This window comes from Oryza sativa, chromosome 11 (genome assembly GCF_034140825.1).
Source record: "Oryza sativa Japonica Group chromosome 11, ASM3414082v1".
Taxonomy (NCBI): domain Eukaryota; kingdom Viridiplantae; phylum Streptophyta; class Magnoliopsida; order Poales; family Poaceae; genus Oryza; species Oryza sativa.
Window position 1 is genome coordinate 27,042,057 of NC_089045.1, and position 19,140 is coordinate 27,061,196.

At 38.8% G+C, this 19,140-nt stretch overlaps 1 protein-coding gene across 12 annotated transcripts; it reads right to left on the bottom strand.

The window, feature by feature from the left end:
• Window positions 1-10,637: 10,637 nt before the first annotated feature.
• Window positions 10,638-18,913, bottom strand: LOC9270452 (autonomous transposable element EN-1 mosaic protein). Of its 12 annotated transcripts, none has more exons than XM_015760242.3 (9): window positions 18,485-18,913; window positions 17,892-17,964; window positions 13,376-13,706; window positions 12,892-13,111; window positions 12,442-12,807; window positions 12,237-12,365; window positions 11,880-12,164; window positions 11,711-11,788; window positions 10,638-11,213 (listed from the first exon to the last, which is right to left on the bottom strand). In XM_015760242.3, the coding sequence occupies exons 3-9, from the start codon at window positions 13,702-13,704 to the stop codon at window positions 11,004-11,006; spliced, it is 1,617 nt and encodes a 538-aa protein (XP_015615728.1). In that variant the 5' UTR covers window positions 13,705-13,706; window positions 17,892-17,964; window positions 18,485-18,913; the 3' UTR covers window positions 10,638-11,003. The 12 variants fall into 12 exon arrangements, 9 of the variants coding, with proteins under 9 accessions (XP_015615728.1, XP_025876852.1, XP_066161192.1 ...); XM_026021067.2 differs by having other exon boundaries at window positions 13,376-14,770; XM_026021069.2 differs by lacking the exons at window positions 17,892-17,964; window positions 18,485-18,913 and adding exons at window positions 11,458-11,556; window positions 15,451-15,651 and having other exon boundaries at window positions 11,072-11,213.
• Window positions 18,914-19,140: the final 227 nt, after the last annotated feature.

Here is a 19,140-nt window from a genome sequence, read left to right on the forward strand (position 1 = left end):
AGACGATATTTGAGGTGAACAACATCCCAAAGTGTGGATGCTACTGGCAGGCATGGAGATGATGAGCGATGAGGCTGAGAGGAATTAGGAAGATCGTTCCCCACTGTTGACGTCATAACCGCACTCGATAGCAGTAGCTAGCGCAGTTTGAACTTCTTTCAACTGAAACAGAGCCAATTCAATTAATGTTTGAATTTGTCTCGGCGCGATCTTCTTCTTAGATCATGAGAATGAAAAATTCAGGTCTTCGATGTCCAGAGGGCGACTAATTCAATTCGTATCAACTAATTCAACATCAATTTGTGTGAGAGGCGTCAAAGGGTAGTACTAGAGGATTGGCTAGTTACTTGCTAACAAATTCCTATGTCCTGAAGTAATAGTGGTTAGATGGCTAGCTAGGAGCTTCCAAAGTTTATGCTGGAATTACTAATTAATAGGGAAGTACGATAAATAGTAAATAAGGGCAAATGGAAATGAGAGGCATCTAGGAAAAATGAAGTGGCAGAGAAGGTGATATGTCCTGAAATTTGAAGACATAATGTAAGAAAATTGTAACAAGGTTAGGTGCTACCTAAGAAAGCAGCTCAGTCGTCTTCCCTCATCCGTGAGACTCAGTACGTACGTTTGGTAGCAATGCAACAACCTCATAGACTCTTGATGAGCGTTGAGTTCAGGATCTATCGATCGATGCAGCTCAGTTGGGGCATGCAAATGCAAGTGTGTGCAAAACTTGTCGGTCTCTACTAGAGCACCTAGATCCATGCATAATATTTTGTTCCTGACTAGGATGAGCTCGATCCGGGCTGGCCGAAGAGGAACAAGAACTTAGCTAGGTTGGTCTTACCAATCCAATTACCTAGTTACGTTCAATCTAAATGAAATACTAGACACTCATTTTTGCACCAGAGCCTACTATGTAATTTTTTGTTTTGGATCGACACTGTTATATTCAATTTAAATGAAAAAATTGTGGAACAAGATCAAAATTTATGAATTAGCTTTCACATAACCTATTGCAACGTGCATGATGTCAGATTCAAAAAAGAAGCTGATAATGTACTTGTAGAAATAATGATTCCACACGGGTACAGATTGAGCCAATTCAGTCCCTCTGTAACTTGTACTTCAGTAGTACATATACACTGACAAAACATTGGCAATTCGTATAGCTAATATGTGTGATTCTCCGTAGTTATCAGTTCCATTTTTTCCATTTAATTCGCGATAAAAACAAGCTCCAATAAAACACCCGCTCCAGTTAGCAGCACTGACATCTTTGATATCGTTCAATTATCAGTGACACCAGATATCGTTCAATTATCAGTTAGCAGTACTGTTAATTATCGTGAAAGGCCGGAAGTGTACTTAGAATAATTGTAGCATCTTGATGTAATTAACTGAGTGCAATAAAAACTTCCGTTATCTTAAAGAAAATCAATGACACCAGATACACCTACCGATACATATGCAAAAGTTGTTATTGTATCTACTACGCCTTCTCCTTTAAATACATTTTATTTATTTTCGCGCAACGTTCCATTGCATTCTGAGAAATTAATATCCAAACTATTCTTGTGATATATACTTCCTCCTTTCCCCCTGTTTCTCAAGTTGAGCAGTGTCATGATAGGAATAGGTGGCATCAGGAACACAACATTTACAGGATACACAATATACTTGATCGATGCAGTCCAGCAACAGAGCGTAAGGTAGCATTCAAGCTTGCTAATTCCACCCACTGTCTCTCTTTCATACGGCTGCACCAACGCTGGCACCTACTCCCTCCGTCCTAAATAAAAATCCAATCTTAAGGATGTACCTGTATATACATGTCATCCAGGTACACCTTCTGAATGAGGTTTCTTTAGGACATGGAGTAGCAGGCAGCAGGCAGGTCGCTATGGTGTTGTGACAGCCTGTGTCGATGATGCTAGCAGTGCTCCTGTTGCTCTGCGCCGCGTTCCTCTACAATGCACCTTTCTGTGAGTTCTCACGGCGACAGAAGGCTCGCGACACAATCTGTTGCCGCTGCCTAGAGACATATTGGAGAGATTTGCTCCGGTTCAACAGAAAGTACCTTGAGGTACCAATACCTCACGAAACCAAATCCTTTCCGATCGTTAGATCTAGCTAGCTGAGCATGATGGGCATTGTTAGATTTAACGATCAGAAATGTGAGCTCCGGAACCTCGGCTAATGAACAAACCAATACAATAATGCGTATATAACAACCCATATTTAGGTGTACATAAATTCAGGGCCAACCGATGTACGCTTACTCCCTCGATGCTCGAGAAGTTTTGGTTGCAAACTGTACATATAAAAAATGGTTCCATGGTAGATTGGGCCAATGCAGTCCCTTCATAACTACATCAGTACATGTACATGGATAGAACATCACTATGTGATTCTAGCTGCTATATACATGATTCTCCTTAATTAGTTATCACTTATCAGTTCCATTTTTTATCCATTAATTTGCATTAAACAAGCTTCAAGAAAACACCTGCTTCGGTCCAGATATTTGAAAATTTGACTAGATTTGAATAAACTTTGACCAAATCCAAAAAAAATTGGAAAAAAACCAAAATTTTTGACCGGCATTTGCTTGCCAAAAAGGGGCGAAATTACCAAACCGAAAATATAAATCATCCTCAGTATATAATGCTTACATCCCTGTCCCACTCTCATGCATGAACTCGACTGACCTTGGACGCTGCACCATTATCTGTTTATAAAGTATCGCAGTGGACATGACTACATTGCGTATGTTTACGACCACCTTGCTGCGCGTATGCTAATCCATGGAGATGGCTCAATTTTAAGAGCGCCGGAGACAGCATCGGCGCCGTCTGCCGGTGCAGAGATAGTATGATACTTGCTCACCTTTCTCGAGAACGCTGGTTCGATTAGTAAGTACAGATGAATTGAGGAAAAGTCTGTAGAAAATGGGTAAAGTTACAAGCTTGCAATGGTACATACTGCAATCTTGTTCAATGATCACAAATCTTGCAAGATTTAAGCATTGAAATTATGTCTGGTCTTCCATGATGTTTCAAGATATATTTAAGAAGAGTATTCAGTGGTTGGTCAATCCGTCGCTTGCAGCTAAGCTTAGCTCGCATACCAGGGAAAACAGCCCAGAAATGAAATTTTGGCCTCAATTATGAAGTTAGCTAGCTTGTGAGAAACTTTAATTAATTTGATTCTCATTAACTGGATCCTCATTATTCCCGATACATTAATTGGCTCAGGTTTTTACTCTGCCTAGAGTACTAATATATACAGTAGATGCGTGTTGCCCGGTATAGAGGCGTTTTCGTTTTACATGTTCTTCTTGAAGCAAATTTAATTGCAAGTTTACCCCGTTGTTTCAATTTTATATTTCAGAAAATGGATGACAGTGGGAATGAGAGGCGGCTGGAAGAATTTAACCTGCGATTGTAGCAATTGTGGATACTAGAGGAGCACAGGAACATGAAGAAGGCATGGAATGAGAGTCGGTCGCTGCCGTTGAGATCCGGTCAGCTTGCGTCCTGAGCAGCTACAGCAGCTGTTCATGTAGTGGTCTCACATGGTGTATCAACTGCATCTGAAGTCTCCTGCAGTGGACGGCTTCAGCTCAGGAATTTTGTAAACCCCATGGTGGTGACAACTAAGTGGATGATAAGCCATATCAGGAGAGGAGGTGCCAATGGCCTTGCAGATTCATGTGTGTCATTCAAAAAATGATTCGACCCATGGATAGCTTGAGCAAATTCAATCCCTTGTAACTATGGCAGTACATATATGTTGGCAGAACAAAGGACATTTCTTCACTACTACTCCCTCCGTTTCATATTAAAAGTCGTTTTGACTTCTTTCCTAGTTAAACTGTTTTGAGTTTGATGATCAGTTTATAAGAAAATATAGGAACATTTTCGACAGAAAACATGCATATTAACAAAAATATATTAAATGTTAGCTTTAGTGAAATAATTTGGTGTTGTTGATGTCGCCAATTTTTATTTTATAAAATTGGTCAAAACTAAGAAAAAATCAAATTACTTGTAGAATAAAATGGAGGGAGTATCTACTTATGTACGATGCTACCACACACCTCACATCTTGTCTCTTGCAGTTACAAATCACAGCGCTATTATATATAGCTAGCATGCTAGCTACTCAACATCAACATGAAGCCAGATGGGCGTAGTTGAGGTGAACAGTATCCACCTCAACTACAAACATTTGATGAAGACTAGTGAGAATGAGAAGCATTAGGAAGAGCATTCAGTGATGTACACGCTTATACTGCCACTACACGGAGCGCAATCGATGCAAAGTTTGTACTTGTATGACAAGGGGCACATTGTAAACCCAGCTGCCATTGCCATGTTTGTTGGACTTTGTTCCAACATAAAAATTCGTATATGCGAATAGCCAGAGAGCCCAAACACTTCGTATTGGTTCTTTGTGCTACCGTGTTATCCTTCCGTTTCCTCAAAAGTCAAAAACCAAACGAATATCTGAGATTACTGGTGCATTGTTAAGTATTTGATTCACCTCCATGTCACATTGCAGTTTACCAGCCACGGATCAATTACACATTCTTGTGTAGGAGTAATTTTTTTCTGAATGTTTCGTGCTCTTTTGAGATAAATTTCATAGCGACCCGCACTGATCCTTTCCTAGTGTGATTCTTCATCCTTCATCTGTAATATATTTCTAAATGTGATCGTTCATCACTAATCTAGAAGATAGAAAAAAATGTTAATTGCTCCTCCCATCGTCAAAAAGATATAGTTACCTTTAGCATTCAAAATTTATCTCAAAATATATTTACGTCTTCACATACCCATCATCTTAACCAAACCACACAACCATTTTCTATTTAATTTCACCACCTACTACATTATCTCAGCCAATCATAACTTTCTTTCTCAATTTTATCGCTCTTCTTAATCCATTAAAGAAATAAAGATACTGAGAGAGTGCCTAATTAATTAAGTTGCTCAAGTTACTACCAAGCATGCTTACATATGTGTTTGGGTGAGCATCTTTGAATGAACAATTGAAAACGTTGATTATGTATACATAAATCTATAATATTTAAATCTAGCAGTTTTCACGATGTGTCGGGCCTAGCCAAGTAAACTGCTGAACAGATCTGTACGCCACGCTACACCTCATCGAGCATTGCGTACATAAGTTGAGATCTTCTAGAAACATAAATTGAGATTTGTTTATATATATGGTCCTTAAGGAGGAGGTACCACGAGAGGTACCATATTTTAATTGGTCTTATTTAAAACAATCTAATGTTTTGTACCATTCTGGCCAGGGTTGTTTATTTGTACATCTGTTACTTCCTTCCTTTAATTTACCTTTTACATATGTTACTTACTGAAGACCGTAAAATTGCATGTATAAATTGGTTGCAAAAAGAAGCAAACATATGCATCCATGAGAGTCAACTACCTAGCCAGCTAAAGAACGGCCGGCTTTGTGTGTTAGCTATATATATTCGCACACCGAGAATGAGAGGCACCAGGAAGAAAATAAGCCGCGTTTCTGTTGATTGAAGAACACCTAGGCTGAATCGAAGGAGGCCATTGGGCTAATTGATCACCAATTTACCACCAGAATGGCCTTGATTGCCATTGAGTTGGATCAGCTGTTCACCTGCACATAGTTGACTGCGTCTTAGCTTCTTCTATCGATTGCAGCATTGTGACTCCCAGACAAAAAAAAAAGGAGAGAAAAGAAAGAAAAAAATAAGCTACCAATTTCATATGAGGATTACACTAATTTTATGAAGTTTTATGGGCTGATATATATAGAGAATTAAGTTTCTATTTCGTTTGCAAGCTAGTTACAAACAGTAGTCCCTTTTAATTGATCTACGAGTTAAAGCTATCTAGTACTCTCTCCGCTCATAAACATTTGACACTTTAGATAAGATTCCATCAAACTTTTGGAACTTTGACATTTAGTAACCTTTAGTTTTAGTTTTAGTTTTAGTCTCAAAACATAAATATGGCACGTGTAGTGTTGAAAAGTATACTTTCATTATCAACCAAAAGCACATTGTGAAAAGAGCGATCAATGTATATAATAAAATTGAGAGCACAACCGACTAATTTCAAGTAGTATATATATACTTCTTTCGTCCCAAAATAGACTAATCTCATGCGAAATGTGACACATCGTAGTACTACGAATCTAGAACTGAAACGGGGTTTGGAACTATTCCGGCTCACATAATATAATGGAGCAGCCGCTCATGCTTACATGCTCACTAGCAATGTATACTCCTACATTGTAGCATGTAATTAAGTACATGCACATATTTAGATTTGATACCTAGCTACTAAAAATGTTTCTACGCTTATTTCCATGGGTATATATATATACACGGTTGCTCACACTCAGGAATATATATATAACTGGTGTATTCCATAATTTTCAAAGATAAGTGTAAAAGGGCCTCATGCCTAAAAAATTGTCTGAGATGTGACAACATCAATATTTGTATGCACGAGTCCCAATGGATGTAGAGAAGTGCTAGCTAGGAGTAAGAGGCACCAGGAAGTGCGTTTGCATTCCAAGGTGGAACAACACAAGAGCTTGGCCTTGTCAACCATGGTTGAATCCTTAGCTGTTGTTCATGGCATGCATGGAGCTTTGATTCCACACGCTTGCACGCAAGCATCTTGACTCTCAAAGCCTAGGTGAGTCGGTAGCTGATTAAATTGGCACGAGGAGCAAGCACCAACTGATGGATTAGCTTGTACATTGCCCTTGGATCTAACTCCGGAGTCATCGTGGTTAGAGTACTAGCTGTGCAATCAGTGATCACAGTCTGTTGCAATATTACTGTATCCATTTTATTATGCAAATAGTAATCTGATTAGGGTGACTAATCTAGCACCTGATCTAGACCGTTTCTCTGAAAAATCAAATTGGTAATTAAGTGTTTGATGCACAATGTAGGCACCTAGCCTTTAATTTATGATCCTTGTAAAGTGCATGTGCCTCTCCTCTTTCTATTAAAACAAAGATCTTTTCATGAATTATCATCAGTATTATACATTCAGTCCTTGAGAATTAAATTAACTATTGGTATGCCCTAATTTGAGGAATGTCTCTACATGCTCGTGCCCTTCTCTACCATATTACTCCCAACGTGTCTGCATGCATGCATTACCACCTAAAAATAAGTAAACAAATGTTATTAACTATCACAACTTGATGGGCCATGAAAAGGCCAGAATTTCATAATAAACAGATGGGCTTCCAGGCTGGATTCTGGCCGATAACTCATCAGTCTATATAACTTCTGTTCTGAAAACTGTGGCCTCATGTGTTGCCTATATGAACTGGTCAATGGTCATCATCATCCATATATGGGTGACATTAAAGAATTGAGATTTGCTCCGGTCCAACAAAAAGTATCTTAAGGTACCGATACTTCATAGTACCAAAATCATTTTTGATCGTCGGACCAAAAATTAAACTTTAGTCACACTTGGTAACACCAATCTAAACTAAAAATGTTTCGAGGGATTTCAAGCACTTTAGTACCGGTTATCAGTTCTCTACTAGTGGTCGGGCTTGGGGGCTTCAGAGCAGAGCGACGATGATGGCGTGCAGTATTTATTTTAAGAGTTCACACAATGTAGATGACATGGCCTGCAAATTCTCACAGAATAATCTCTTTTTCTTTTTTCTAATCTAGAAGAATGCCAGCAATTCAGGAATTAATAATCGACCTGGTTCCCTTTGCAAACACACATGTATACTCCTACACCATTTCTCTTGCTAAAGATAAATTTCCTAGCAACTGCCACACTTCATTCGATATTTCACCTGCAAATAAACTCCACATTTACTAAAGGCTTATATATACATACATACCATGTTCTTCTTTCCCATTCTCCATCTTAGATTATTTTTTTTAATGAGATCTTACAATATAGGTAACAAAGATCCAGTTGCTAGCTAGTACTTGCTACCTAATAGAGTTTTTTTTTTTTTGATCTCTGCTACCTAATAGAGTTGCTTCTAAGCATGGCTAGCTATGGGAGTAGGCGGCATCGTGGAATGAACACTTGGGTGGATTCAATTGCTGTGTAGCAAACACTTGGAAGTTTGATTGAAATTGGGACGATGTGACGGAAAAGTTGGAAGTTTATGTGTGTACGAAAGTTTTGATGTGATGAAAAAATTGAAAGTTTGAAGAAATATTTTGGAACTAAACACGGCGAATGTCGCCCTTGTTCAGACTTAAGTCATGGCTCATGGCCTACAGATAAATCAACATCAAAAACTCAGAGCATCAGGGGAAAGTCTCATTGTTGCACATTTGACTTGCATATGGTCACTAAACTTAATCTGTAAATCGGAGACAATTTACAACGCGAATGTGTGTCAACGTTTGAAACGATCACGCAGACGTGCATTCAAGCTGGGGCTAATTCCCTGACATTGATGAGAACAGTCTTCCCCATCGTCATAGTTTTGTAGTATTTTTTATGATGGTTACGACTGTCAAGAAGATATACTTCACTGATAGTTAATTAGGCATTCCTGGTCATCCTGCATTGCATAGATAAATTTGGTTGCGAAAAAACCAAACATGGGAACTAGGCACTACAATGTCTACTTTACTCTGTTTGAGATGCATTGCAAGCCTACCCTTGCACTTGAGAAGTCTGGCCTAAACAATTCAAAGTGGTCACGTCCTCATCCCATAAACAAATTTGTTGCTACAAAGTGAGCGAGCAAACCCGGACTGTAATTGTACCCATTTAATTAAGAAATAAGTCCACTTTGACTCAATCAATATTCGTTCAATCTGGTTCATATCCCTTAAGCGTAAAACCGGGTGTAATGACTCCCCAAACTATTAAAACGGTACAAAGTGACTCCTATGGCAGCATTGAGCGTGGTATTTGATGATGTGATGTCCTCGTAGCAGCCTAGTGCCTAAATAAAAAAAAATGGAGCTGCCACATGCAGAAGTAATAGTACTAGGTGGTACACGTATTGGCAGAGTTTTATCACCATTCATCGGTCCGTGCCAGAGAGATCTCCTGACGCGCGACACACGCGTGAATGGCGGACCGACCAGGCGTAGCCTCCCTCCTCCATCTTTCCTCCCAGTGCCTCTCCATGCCACCGCCTCAGCAGAAAGGAAAGGGATGAAGGGAAGACGAGGAGGAAGAAGAAGAGTTAGGAACGGTGACATGTGGGCCCCACTTGCTAACTTAGCCGGTTGGACTTGTCAAAGTGTCACACAAGCGAAATCCACTATCAAAACCACAAAGGAAGTTAAATTGCATTGGTTCTAATAGTTGAGGGCTCAAAACATTTGATATTATGGCTAAAGGGATTCGAATAAGATTGTACCTATATTGCAGGGAGTTAAAGGGACTTAATTGTTTAATTAACCAGCTGGACTAAATTTGGGACAATTGAACTATCTAGGTTTTGAACAAAAACGTATGACTACACTTGATGGAGCCCAACTCTTCAGTCCATGCATGTTAAGTCACCAAGTATCCTACTGGTATACAGAACGGGCCAACTTAATGGCACAACCTCCGAAGTGTGGATTGGACATAAGTTCCATTTGATTCATTCTTGTCCCCAAGTAAACTCAAGCGAAACAACTAAAAGTTCACCATCTTCTTACTCTCTTATTTCCTCTCCTCCACTTCAATTATTTTTGAGTGAACGCCTCCAACCATCTAGCTTGCTATTGCGAAGCTTTCAGTTTTCCAAGTAACAATAATGTAGCATAGATGGGTCATGGTTGTGTAGTGTTGGGGATAGGTGGCACTGGGGAGAGATAATTTGCTTAGGAATTAGGTCTAATATCATGGAAATCTCTGACAAGACCAATTTGAATCTTGGCAACTGCCGCAGTCCCCATATACACTTCATATAGCTTTGCAATCCAGCTAGAAGAATGTACACTCAATTGCCTATGTACTGTAGTTTGACTCCCTAATTAGGTGTGGAAGAATCGGAGACAAACTAGAATAAGAGCTCAAAAGGGGTTTAGATTTGTACCGAAAGAATAGCTAATTGATTTAATTAAGCGTCCATTGGAATATATCATGTGTGATGGATTGCACATGCATGTGTAATTACAATTTAGAGTGATTACTAAGAATATATATAATGGCACTATATATTCACTTTAGTGTCATACATATATATACTCGTGACACACTAGTTATATATACGACGTCTCATACACTACCAGAAACTAGATTACTTATGACGGCTAAAAACCGTCAGGATAAAACAAATGCACGTCAGAAAAATTGTTTGTGATGTGTCAACGTCAGGAAAATTCCGTCAGGACTAGCTTGTCAGAGAAAAATAAATTTAGGTGACGGAGGCGCATCAGGATTAATTTTCCTGACGTGTACTCACGTCAGGGATACTTTTCCTGACGTTGATGTGAGCAGTCATCGATATTCATCTATCGCTGATGGTCTCCCCTGTCACAGTTTTGCAGTGGTTTTTTCTGATGGTTATGACAGTCAGGAAAATATATTTCCCTGACAGTTAGACAACTAGCCGCAAATCATCAGGAGAAAACCTACCAGAACGTAAGCATGAATCAAATATACACAGTACAATAGCAAAAGTACTCATTTCCAGTATTCATCATGATCACATACACACCTCCAGTTCAAGTTCAATATTTCGTTAACTTATGGATCAAGTGATACACATAGATCCCTCATAACAGTATAATGTAGTTCCAGTTCACCATTTGAACATAACACAAAAGTGTCACTTTGTGGAGTTTGCATGGCCAAGATACTATGTAAGAAACTTAGTACTAATTTTGGAGTCCCACATTCTATCGAGGTTTAGAACCATAAATACAACCTATCCAAAAGTATTAGTATGACACAACTCCACAGTCAGTATATCCAAAAGCCTTAGCCCATCTTGCATGATCTGTTAGTGAAGTGAGTGGTAGCATCATGGAGAGGCAATCAAGATGTGCTAGTATTACAACCACCAGAGTTGTTGTTCCCACCGATGTTGCTTCCATCATTGGCATTCAAACTGCTAGTATTATTGCCATTGCAGTTGTTGTCGCTGTTGTTATTGCCACCATTGCCAGAGGCGGTGTTATATCCATCGCTGTTGTTGTTCCCATTGTCCTCAACTGGCTGTGAGACTACACGGGAAGAACTTGTTCCCTGCAGCAGTTCGAAATGAAGTTTATAAGAATTCAGTCCAATTAACCAGTACTGAAAAGTGAAAACGCATGCCGATGCAACTAGAAGAAACAATAAGTAATACACAGTGGTCTATCAAAGTTCCTATGCAATCCTTTTGTACTATATTGAACAAATGTTGGAGTAACTATAACCTTCTAAACCAATTTTCTGTTTTGTGCAAGATGCAAGTCATCTCAAATTAAAATAATATATTTTGTCTTACCATCTCAATTATTTGAGAATGTGACTACAAGGCCAACTGTTACAACAATCAACATGAGCCCAATCCCTCACTGTAAGTGCTGCATTGTCTGTTCTCACTCTGACATACCAATGCAAATTAGTTTGCTATTTCAATAGGGCAACCAAATTGTACTGGCACAATATAAATATTCAGCTAGTTCATCTATGAGTAACCGCAGCAGTATAGGAGAAAATACTTAGGTAAATAACTAAAATAATTGAACTCCGCTTACCTGTGCAAATGGATCTTCCTCTTCTACTGGACAGTCCAATTCTTGTGGTACTTGTTCACCCAACTTTTCATAAAGTGCCTACATTTAAAAAGTAGCCAACTGGGTTTAGAAACTAAAAACTAAAACTGAGAGTAAAACTGAGAGTAAAAGTATTATTGTAACTTCATACCAATAACAACTTGTCAGTTCGTTCCTGTTTTTTGCGCATGTATTGATTCTCCCGGAGTAGTTGTTCATTTTGTCGAGCCATATTTTGGAAAGCAATTGAATTGGCAGGTCGAACATTTGTTGATTTGGCCACAGCCAAAATATTAGCCTTCCTAACAGCTCCATTCGCTATCTGTACGCGACCATGTGGCAAGCCACCATTGGTGCTGTACAATACATTCTCATCTAGGTCTCTTTGTTGCCAATCATCTGGATATTTAGCCCTAAGACCTGTTAAATAATCAGTCTACAAAAAGGTTGGAATTTAGTACCAAACAAAACATTCCTTCAATGGAAAGAATAGAAGCAGAAACCATACCACATGCTTTTGTGCTTTCTGGCTTGGGATTGGTCCAATATTTCCATCATTATCTATATTTTTAAAGCCAGTCTTCATTGCACTAAAAGTGTTTAGTGTTGTAGCTTTCTCAGGTCCAAATTTTACTCCCTAAAACATAATTGGTTTGATGAGCAATACCCTATGAATAAAACTAATGAAAAACCATGCTAAAAAGATATGGTACCATATATTGTTGTGTCTCTGTGAATGGCCGGGAACCTCCTCGGTTTTGGGCAACATCCTCAGAATTAAGGCGTGCTTGTTGGCCTCTCTTTCTTTTTGCCTTGAACTCTTCAGTACACCAATAATCTGCAATGTATGAAAATCCATTGTCTCTGCACCAATCAACGGGGCCATCCTTATATTCATCAACTTCAAGTTCCTTTGGGCGTGCTAATGCATCATCAATCTCCTCCCCAATTTTATCATGGTACACCTTGACAGAATCGACACAAAGCTGATACATCATTTGCCTCACTGATTTCGCTGCATAATTTTCCAAAACACGGTCAGCCTCTACCTTGTCCGCCTCACTGACACAGAATGCATTCTGCATGTACCAAGTTAATATATATTAGATAGCAATTTAATTGCTTGTCAATGTAATTTGAAGGACATTTTAACAATGACTTACCCAAAATTCTTGCTTCACCTTATCTGCCTTTGTGACTCCTGAGTCGTCTTCCTTTTCATAGTAATCAAACCATGAGGTTGCTGGACGGCTGCTGATGATTACACCATTCTCATCCTTCTCTTCAATAATGCCAGGGTATTCTCGTTTAAGAATAATTCCCATATGTGTACCATATTTGGGGTCTGATTTCAATAGAGGGTATGTTACGTACTCAAATTGCCTAAAGAAAACACCCATGTGAGAATTGTTCCATTAAGAGGAGAAAAACATAGACAACACATGTACAGAGCTTTTGTATACATACACATATTAGATTTGAAGAACTTGTATGCTACTCAATTTATCACGTCACAAACATATCGGCTTTGAACAATATAAATTCTACAGAACAGAAATAAAGACAGCCTCTAATTTATTGGAGCAGTTAACAAAGTAATAAGCATTAGTAGAAAATCTGTAGGGTTCTAGAAATGCAGATACTTACTCATCACCCCGAGGTTTCAGCGCGATCTTTCGACCCCGCGGAGGTACTTTTAGTGCAGTTCTTGAGCCCTTCTTCCTCCCTCTTTTATTTGGTGGCGCACTGCTCATGCCACTTCCAGCAATATTGGTGGCTTGGGAGGCATTATCAGTATTGCTACTATTACCAGCACAAAGTCTTTGGGAGGAGTTAGCACCGGAGTTACTACTGCCACCTCCATTAATCATTTCCGGGACTCTGTTTTTTGCATTAGTAGCACTAGCATTGCTCCTTGTAGAGATGTTCCTGCATTGTTGCTGTCTTGCAAGCCGCTTCCGATCAATGCCGTTCATTTCTTGCAATGTTATATCCATTTATTAGTTTTAGAAGAGCACCATCGGTCCATAAAAAAAGAAGAATAATAGCATATATTTTCATAGCATGGAATCATTCAAACAAATAATAATCCATCAGTGCTTAATATAAAACCTTTATAAAGTACAAAATGACCTTAGGTACTTAAAGCTTAAAAAGTCATATGAAAGTTGGCAGCTGCATAAATAAATTAACAGACACAAAATACAATAGATATTTCAATCTCAATAGCTTAAACTAAAAATCATTTGGATCATAAGCTGGGGGCTGTGGCCCTTCATCTTCTTCATCATTTTCTTTTTCTTCTTCTTCTTCTTCTTCTTCTTCTTCTTCCTCTTCTTCATCTTCATTGTCATCTTCATCGTAATTATCTTCAGCCTGCATTTGCTTTTCTAGGAATTCTAAGTCTTTTGCATTGGTTATCTCATCCAAAATAGGTGGAGTCATATTTCCTAAGTCAGCCCCAAGGTCAATAATAAAAGTGCCTTCCAATCCATCTTCTTGATAGAATGATACATCTTGGGTTTGATCATCATTTGGGTTGGAATCATTATTTGTGTTCTCAGCTTTCTGGACATAACCCCGTGGATTGACATGATGTACAACCCACCATTATGATAGATCACGTCTTGTAGTGCATGGGTAAGGCAAATAATATACTTGTGTAACTTGACTAGCCATCACAAATGGTTCAAAAGTTGAAAGCCTAGACGTGTGCTTAATTTCAACTAAACCCAAATTGTCAGTACGTCGAACACCGGTAGATGTTGGGTCAAACCAATAACAGTCAAACAAAACCAATTCAAGGTTCATGCTGCCTTCCCAACTAATAATACCATAGTACTCTAGCACATCATTGTTTTCGCCAACACAAGACACACACACCCCACTATTGGTTGTTGTTAACCCTGATTTCTTGCTCTCATACTTCTCTGAACGAAACCTATATCCATTGATATCATAAACTCCATAAGTGGAAACTGTACTTCAAAAACCATATGACATTTGACGCAAAGCATTGTGTATACTAGATGACTTCATGCACTGCAAATGACAGATATTAGTGTTAGTTTTAGTTGATTGCACATTGAAGGAAAGACAATGTCTCAAGTGGTTAGAGTCATACTTCAGTTCTGAACCAATCAAAGAAATTAGGCCCATTTCTAATGCCACGACCAGATTTCCATCCATTTAATCGCAAGTCTCGCAACTGATTTGGTGTTGGTGAAATTCGGCTCTTCCATTGTTCCTTATCATATTTACTACATTAATAAATTTATTTATAATTATGGCATAAAAATATATGAATGACTCATAGTAGATTTGAAACGTACTTGAAGAAATCATCCATTTCTGGTGTGTTTGTCAATATGTATAAGGTAGCAGCCTTGTACTCTTCTATTGTGAGTGCATGGCAGCCCCGTGGGCTAATATACCGGCCAGAGTACTAAAATATTTCTAGGTTGGATGTACTATCAAATTGTGAGCTACCATCATCATATCGAGGCATCTTGTTTCTAGCAGACCGAACTTTAGGATTGAAATAGAGTGAAAGAAAATTAGATGTTTCCTCAACTAGGTAGGCCTCAACAATGGAACCCTCAACTCGAGCTTTATTTCGCACTTTCTTTCTAAGTTTTTGGATAAACCTACATGGCAGGACCAAATGCATTAGGGTCAATAAACTCTACAAAAACAAGTTAATGTTTTACTTCTTGTCTTACCTCTCATATGGATAATTCCAACGAAATTGGACAGGACCTCCAAGTCGAGCTTCATAGGGAAGATGTATGATGAGATGTTGCATTGGATTAAAGAAACCAGGTGGGAATATTTTTTCCAACTTGCAAATAAGAACAGCTACATTCTCTTCTAAAGAGCGGATGGTATCCTTGTTTAGTTCTTTTGCACATAACTGCCTATAAAAAAAACTGAGCTCTGCCAAACACTTCCAAACACTCTCTGGAATAAATCCACGGAATGCAACAAGTAGCAAACGTTCCATGAAAGCATGGTAGTCATGACTTTTTAGGCCAAAAATTTTTCTTTGTAGTAGGTTAACCCCACGCCTAATATTGGCAGCATATCCATCAGGAAACTTTAGTTCTTGAAACCATTTGAGAATTGTTGTTTTGTCATCCCTATCAATACAAAATGATGCCTCTGGTTTATGCCATTTTCCATTACCCTCTGACACTAATTGCAGTAATGGACGACTACAAATTTCAACCAAAACTTTCCTTGCCTTCACATTATCCTTTGTTTTATCTTGTATGTCAAAGCATGTGTTCCATATAGATTCAGCTACATTTTTCTCATTGTGCATCAAATCAATATTGTGCCGCAGCTTCAGCTTATCAAAGTATGGAAGTTGCCAAAAACAGCTTATATGAGTCCAATGGTGTGTTTTACCAAAGTTTTCCGTATCATCCACACACGCGTACATTTCTTCTTTAATTTCTTCTCCTGTCAGAATCCTTGGTGGCTCATCAAGCATAAATGTGTTCTTTCTAAATGCATTTAGTTGAGTTCTGAATTCATGTTCGTTGGGTAGAAAGCGTCTATGACAATCAAACCAACAAGGCTTTCTACCATTACGGAGCTGAAAAGATTGAGAATCACCCATACAAATTGGACATGCCAAACGACCATGGGTGCTCCACCCAGCAAACATCCCATAGGCAGGAAAGTCATGGATTGACCATAGAAATATTGCCTTCATTGTAAAGTTTTGCTTGCGTGAAGCATCCCAGGTTTCTACCCCCTCCCATAACTTCAGAAGTTCATCAACTAAAGGTTGCATTAGAACACTTATTTTTTTCCCTGGATGCTCTGGTCCAGGGATGACAAGGGTAAGGAATGTGTACTCGGGCCTCATACACACACCGGGAGGGAAATTTAAGGGAGTTATAAATACTGGCCAGCAATAGTATGGAGCAGCACCTAAACTATATGGAGTAAACCCATCAGTTGCTAAAGCAAGACGAACATTTCTTGGATCTTGTGCAAAATCTTGAAAGTCCTCATCAAATTGTTGCCATGCCTCGCCATCACATGGGTGAACCATGTTACCAGATTGTGAGCGACTATGGGACTGCAATAATCTTGCTATCTCCTCATGTGCATATAACCTTTGTAATCTATCTTTAATAGGCAGGTAGCGCAAAACTTTACGTGGGGTTTTGTTTTGGCCATTCTCATAACGAGAAGTACCACAGAAATCACACTTCTCTTTATGCTCATCTTCCTTGTAATAAAGCATGCAGTTGTTGTAACAAACATCAATTTTAACATATGGCATACCAAGACCTTCTAGCAATTTTTTTGAACGGTAAAAGTCCTTAGCCAACTTAGACTCAGGAGGTAAGAATTCATGGATTATCCCTAAAACATCATCATAATGTGCAACTGACATGTTATACTGTGACTTCATAGCTAGCAAACGAGCTACAGCTGAGAGACATGAATGTGTTGTATTCTCATGGATCAATTCATCAGCACTAGCAACCATCCTATAGAATGCTTTAGCATAATGTGCAGGTTCTTCACTACTTTCTGGTGGCTGTGCACTGGCTAAGTCAACCAACATATTATCCATCCTATCAGATTCACCAAATCCCTCATGATCTATTAATGAAGGCCCAGGATCATTGTCATTTATCACCGATCTCTCACCATGTGATGTCCATATTCCATAGTTCTCTTTATATCCGTATTTGCACAAGTGCAACTCTATTGTATCCCTTTTGTGCCTAAAATAATTCCGACATTGGGCGCATGGACACTTAATAGTACCATCTTTAACAACTTCTTGCATAGAAAATGCACGGTTTAAGAACTGTGTTGTATTATCAATCCATTCATTAGTGAGAGCTTTGCCACGTGTCCAACCACTATACATCCATTCACGACTTGTCATTCTGTGGTTAAAAACAGATTCAATTCTTAATAAATTATTTTAACGTGCATATATGTCACTCTTATTTATCACACCATAAATAACATCATCTACTTGATTAATCACGTCACAAAGGATAGCACAAAAAGAAATTATGTACAATATAATCAACATTTAGAATGAAAAGGTTCATGTGAAGGTTGTTATTGTTCTATCACTTACTGCACAAAATATATTACAGTGAAGTAAGTTGAAAATCCTGGTTACCTCGGATTTGGTATTGACAATGAGACGATGGTAAGCAATAACTTGTCAGCACTTCAGATGAGTTCGACACAATCTGTAAATATTAGCCAACATTACAGTTCCATTTTGCATAGTAAAGGTGAAACTTTCAAGAAAAATATGTATGTCATGCTTATACTAAGATGCACCAGGATGATGGTGTATCATCCTTTAAGAGAAAATCACTCTTTTTATGAAGCTTAAAGTTTATTCACTGCCTACAAGCTCAATTGTGCTAAAATTACTATTCTCTCATAGGAACATAAATGTTGTACAGTCCAAACAACAACAAAATTACTATTATCACAGAATAAAGCATTCATTGACAGGAGGATAGTGACATGCTTAGAGTGCTGAAGAAATTAATACTTACGAATAGTGAGGGATTTATTCAAACTAGCAGCCAAAATTTAAAGATCTTTAGGATAAATTCCATGCTACCAGTATAAAGCTTGTAATGAAATTCTAGAGAAAAAAAAACCAGCAGATCCATGGGAGTATTGCCTCAAATCATAGGAAAATCCCTAAGAACTGCAAGCTTTATCAGAGTTCGTTAAAAATAAACAAAAAAGTACCTGCTTCCCTACAGCTTAACAAGTGCAGCAAGAGGAGTCGACGGAGTCCCGGGATTAGGTCCTGATCTGGATGGAGATGAGGCAAGGATTGACTGCAGCTTCAGCTCTGGACTTGGAGCAAATCCACAGGCGCTGCAGCCACAGATCGACGCGGCAACATCTTCGAGTCCACCATTGGAGCAAACCCTAGCCACAGGAGAGCAGCAATATGAAGGGGATTCGAGGGGAGAAACCTACATGGGTGGATTTGAATGATTTGGAGTGGGGAAGAGGAAGAGGCTGGATGGATTTGAAGGATTTGGAGTGGGGAAGAGGAAGAGGCTGGATGGATTTGAAAGATTTGGAGTAAGAGGAAGAGGAGGCTGGAGGGGATGAGAAGAGGAGAAGGATTAGATAGAAGTGAAGAGGCTTCTGGACAGGGTGGTGAATGAAGTGGTTTTTTCTCTCTCTCTTTTTTATGTGTGCCCGCAAAACACCAATATTTTTGGCGCTCTATCCATCCATCTGGCGCCAAAGCGAAAATAGCTACCCACCTAACTCCCACCAAAACCTATTATTTTCACTTACTGCTCCATTCACGTCAGAAAAATCGCATTATTGTGACAGGTTGTGAATCCTCGTCAAGAAAATTCTATTTTTCTGACGTTAGTACAGGC

Coding starts and splice junctions, on each gene's coding strand:
- LOC9270452 (XM_066305092.1), bottom strand. CDS start 17,645: ATGACAAGTCGTGAATGGATGTATAGTGGTTGGACACGTGGCAAAGCT. Junction 15,376..15,450: donor TGGAATTATCCATATGAGAG/GTAAGACAAGAA, acceptor CCTGCCATGTAG/GTTTATCCAAAAACTTAGAA.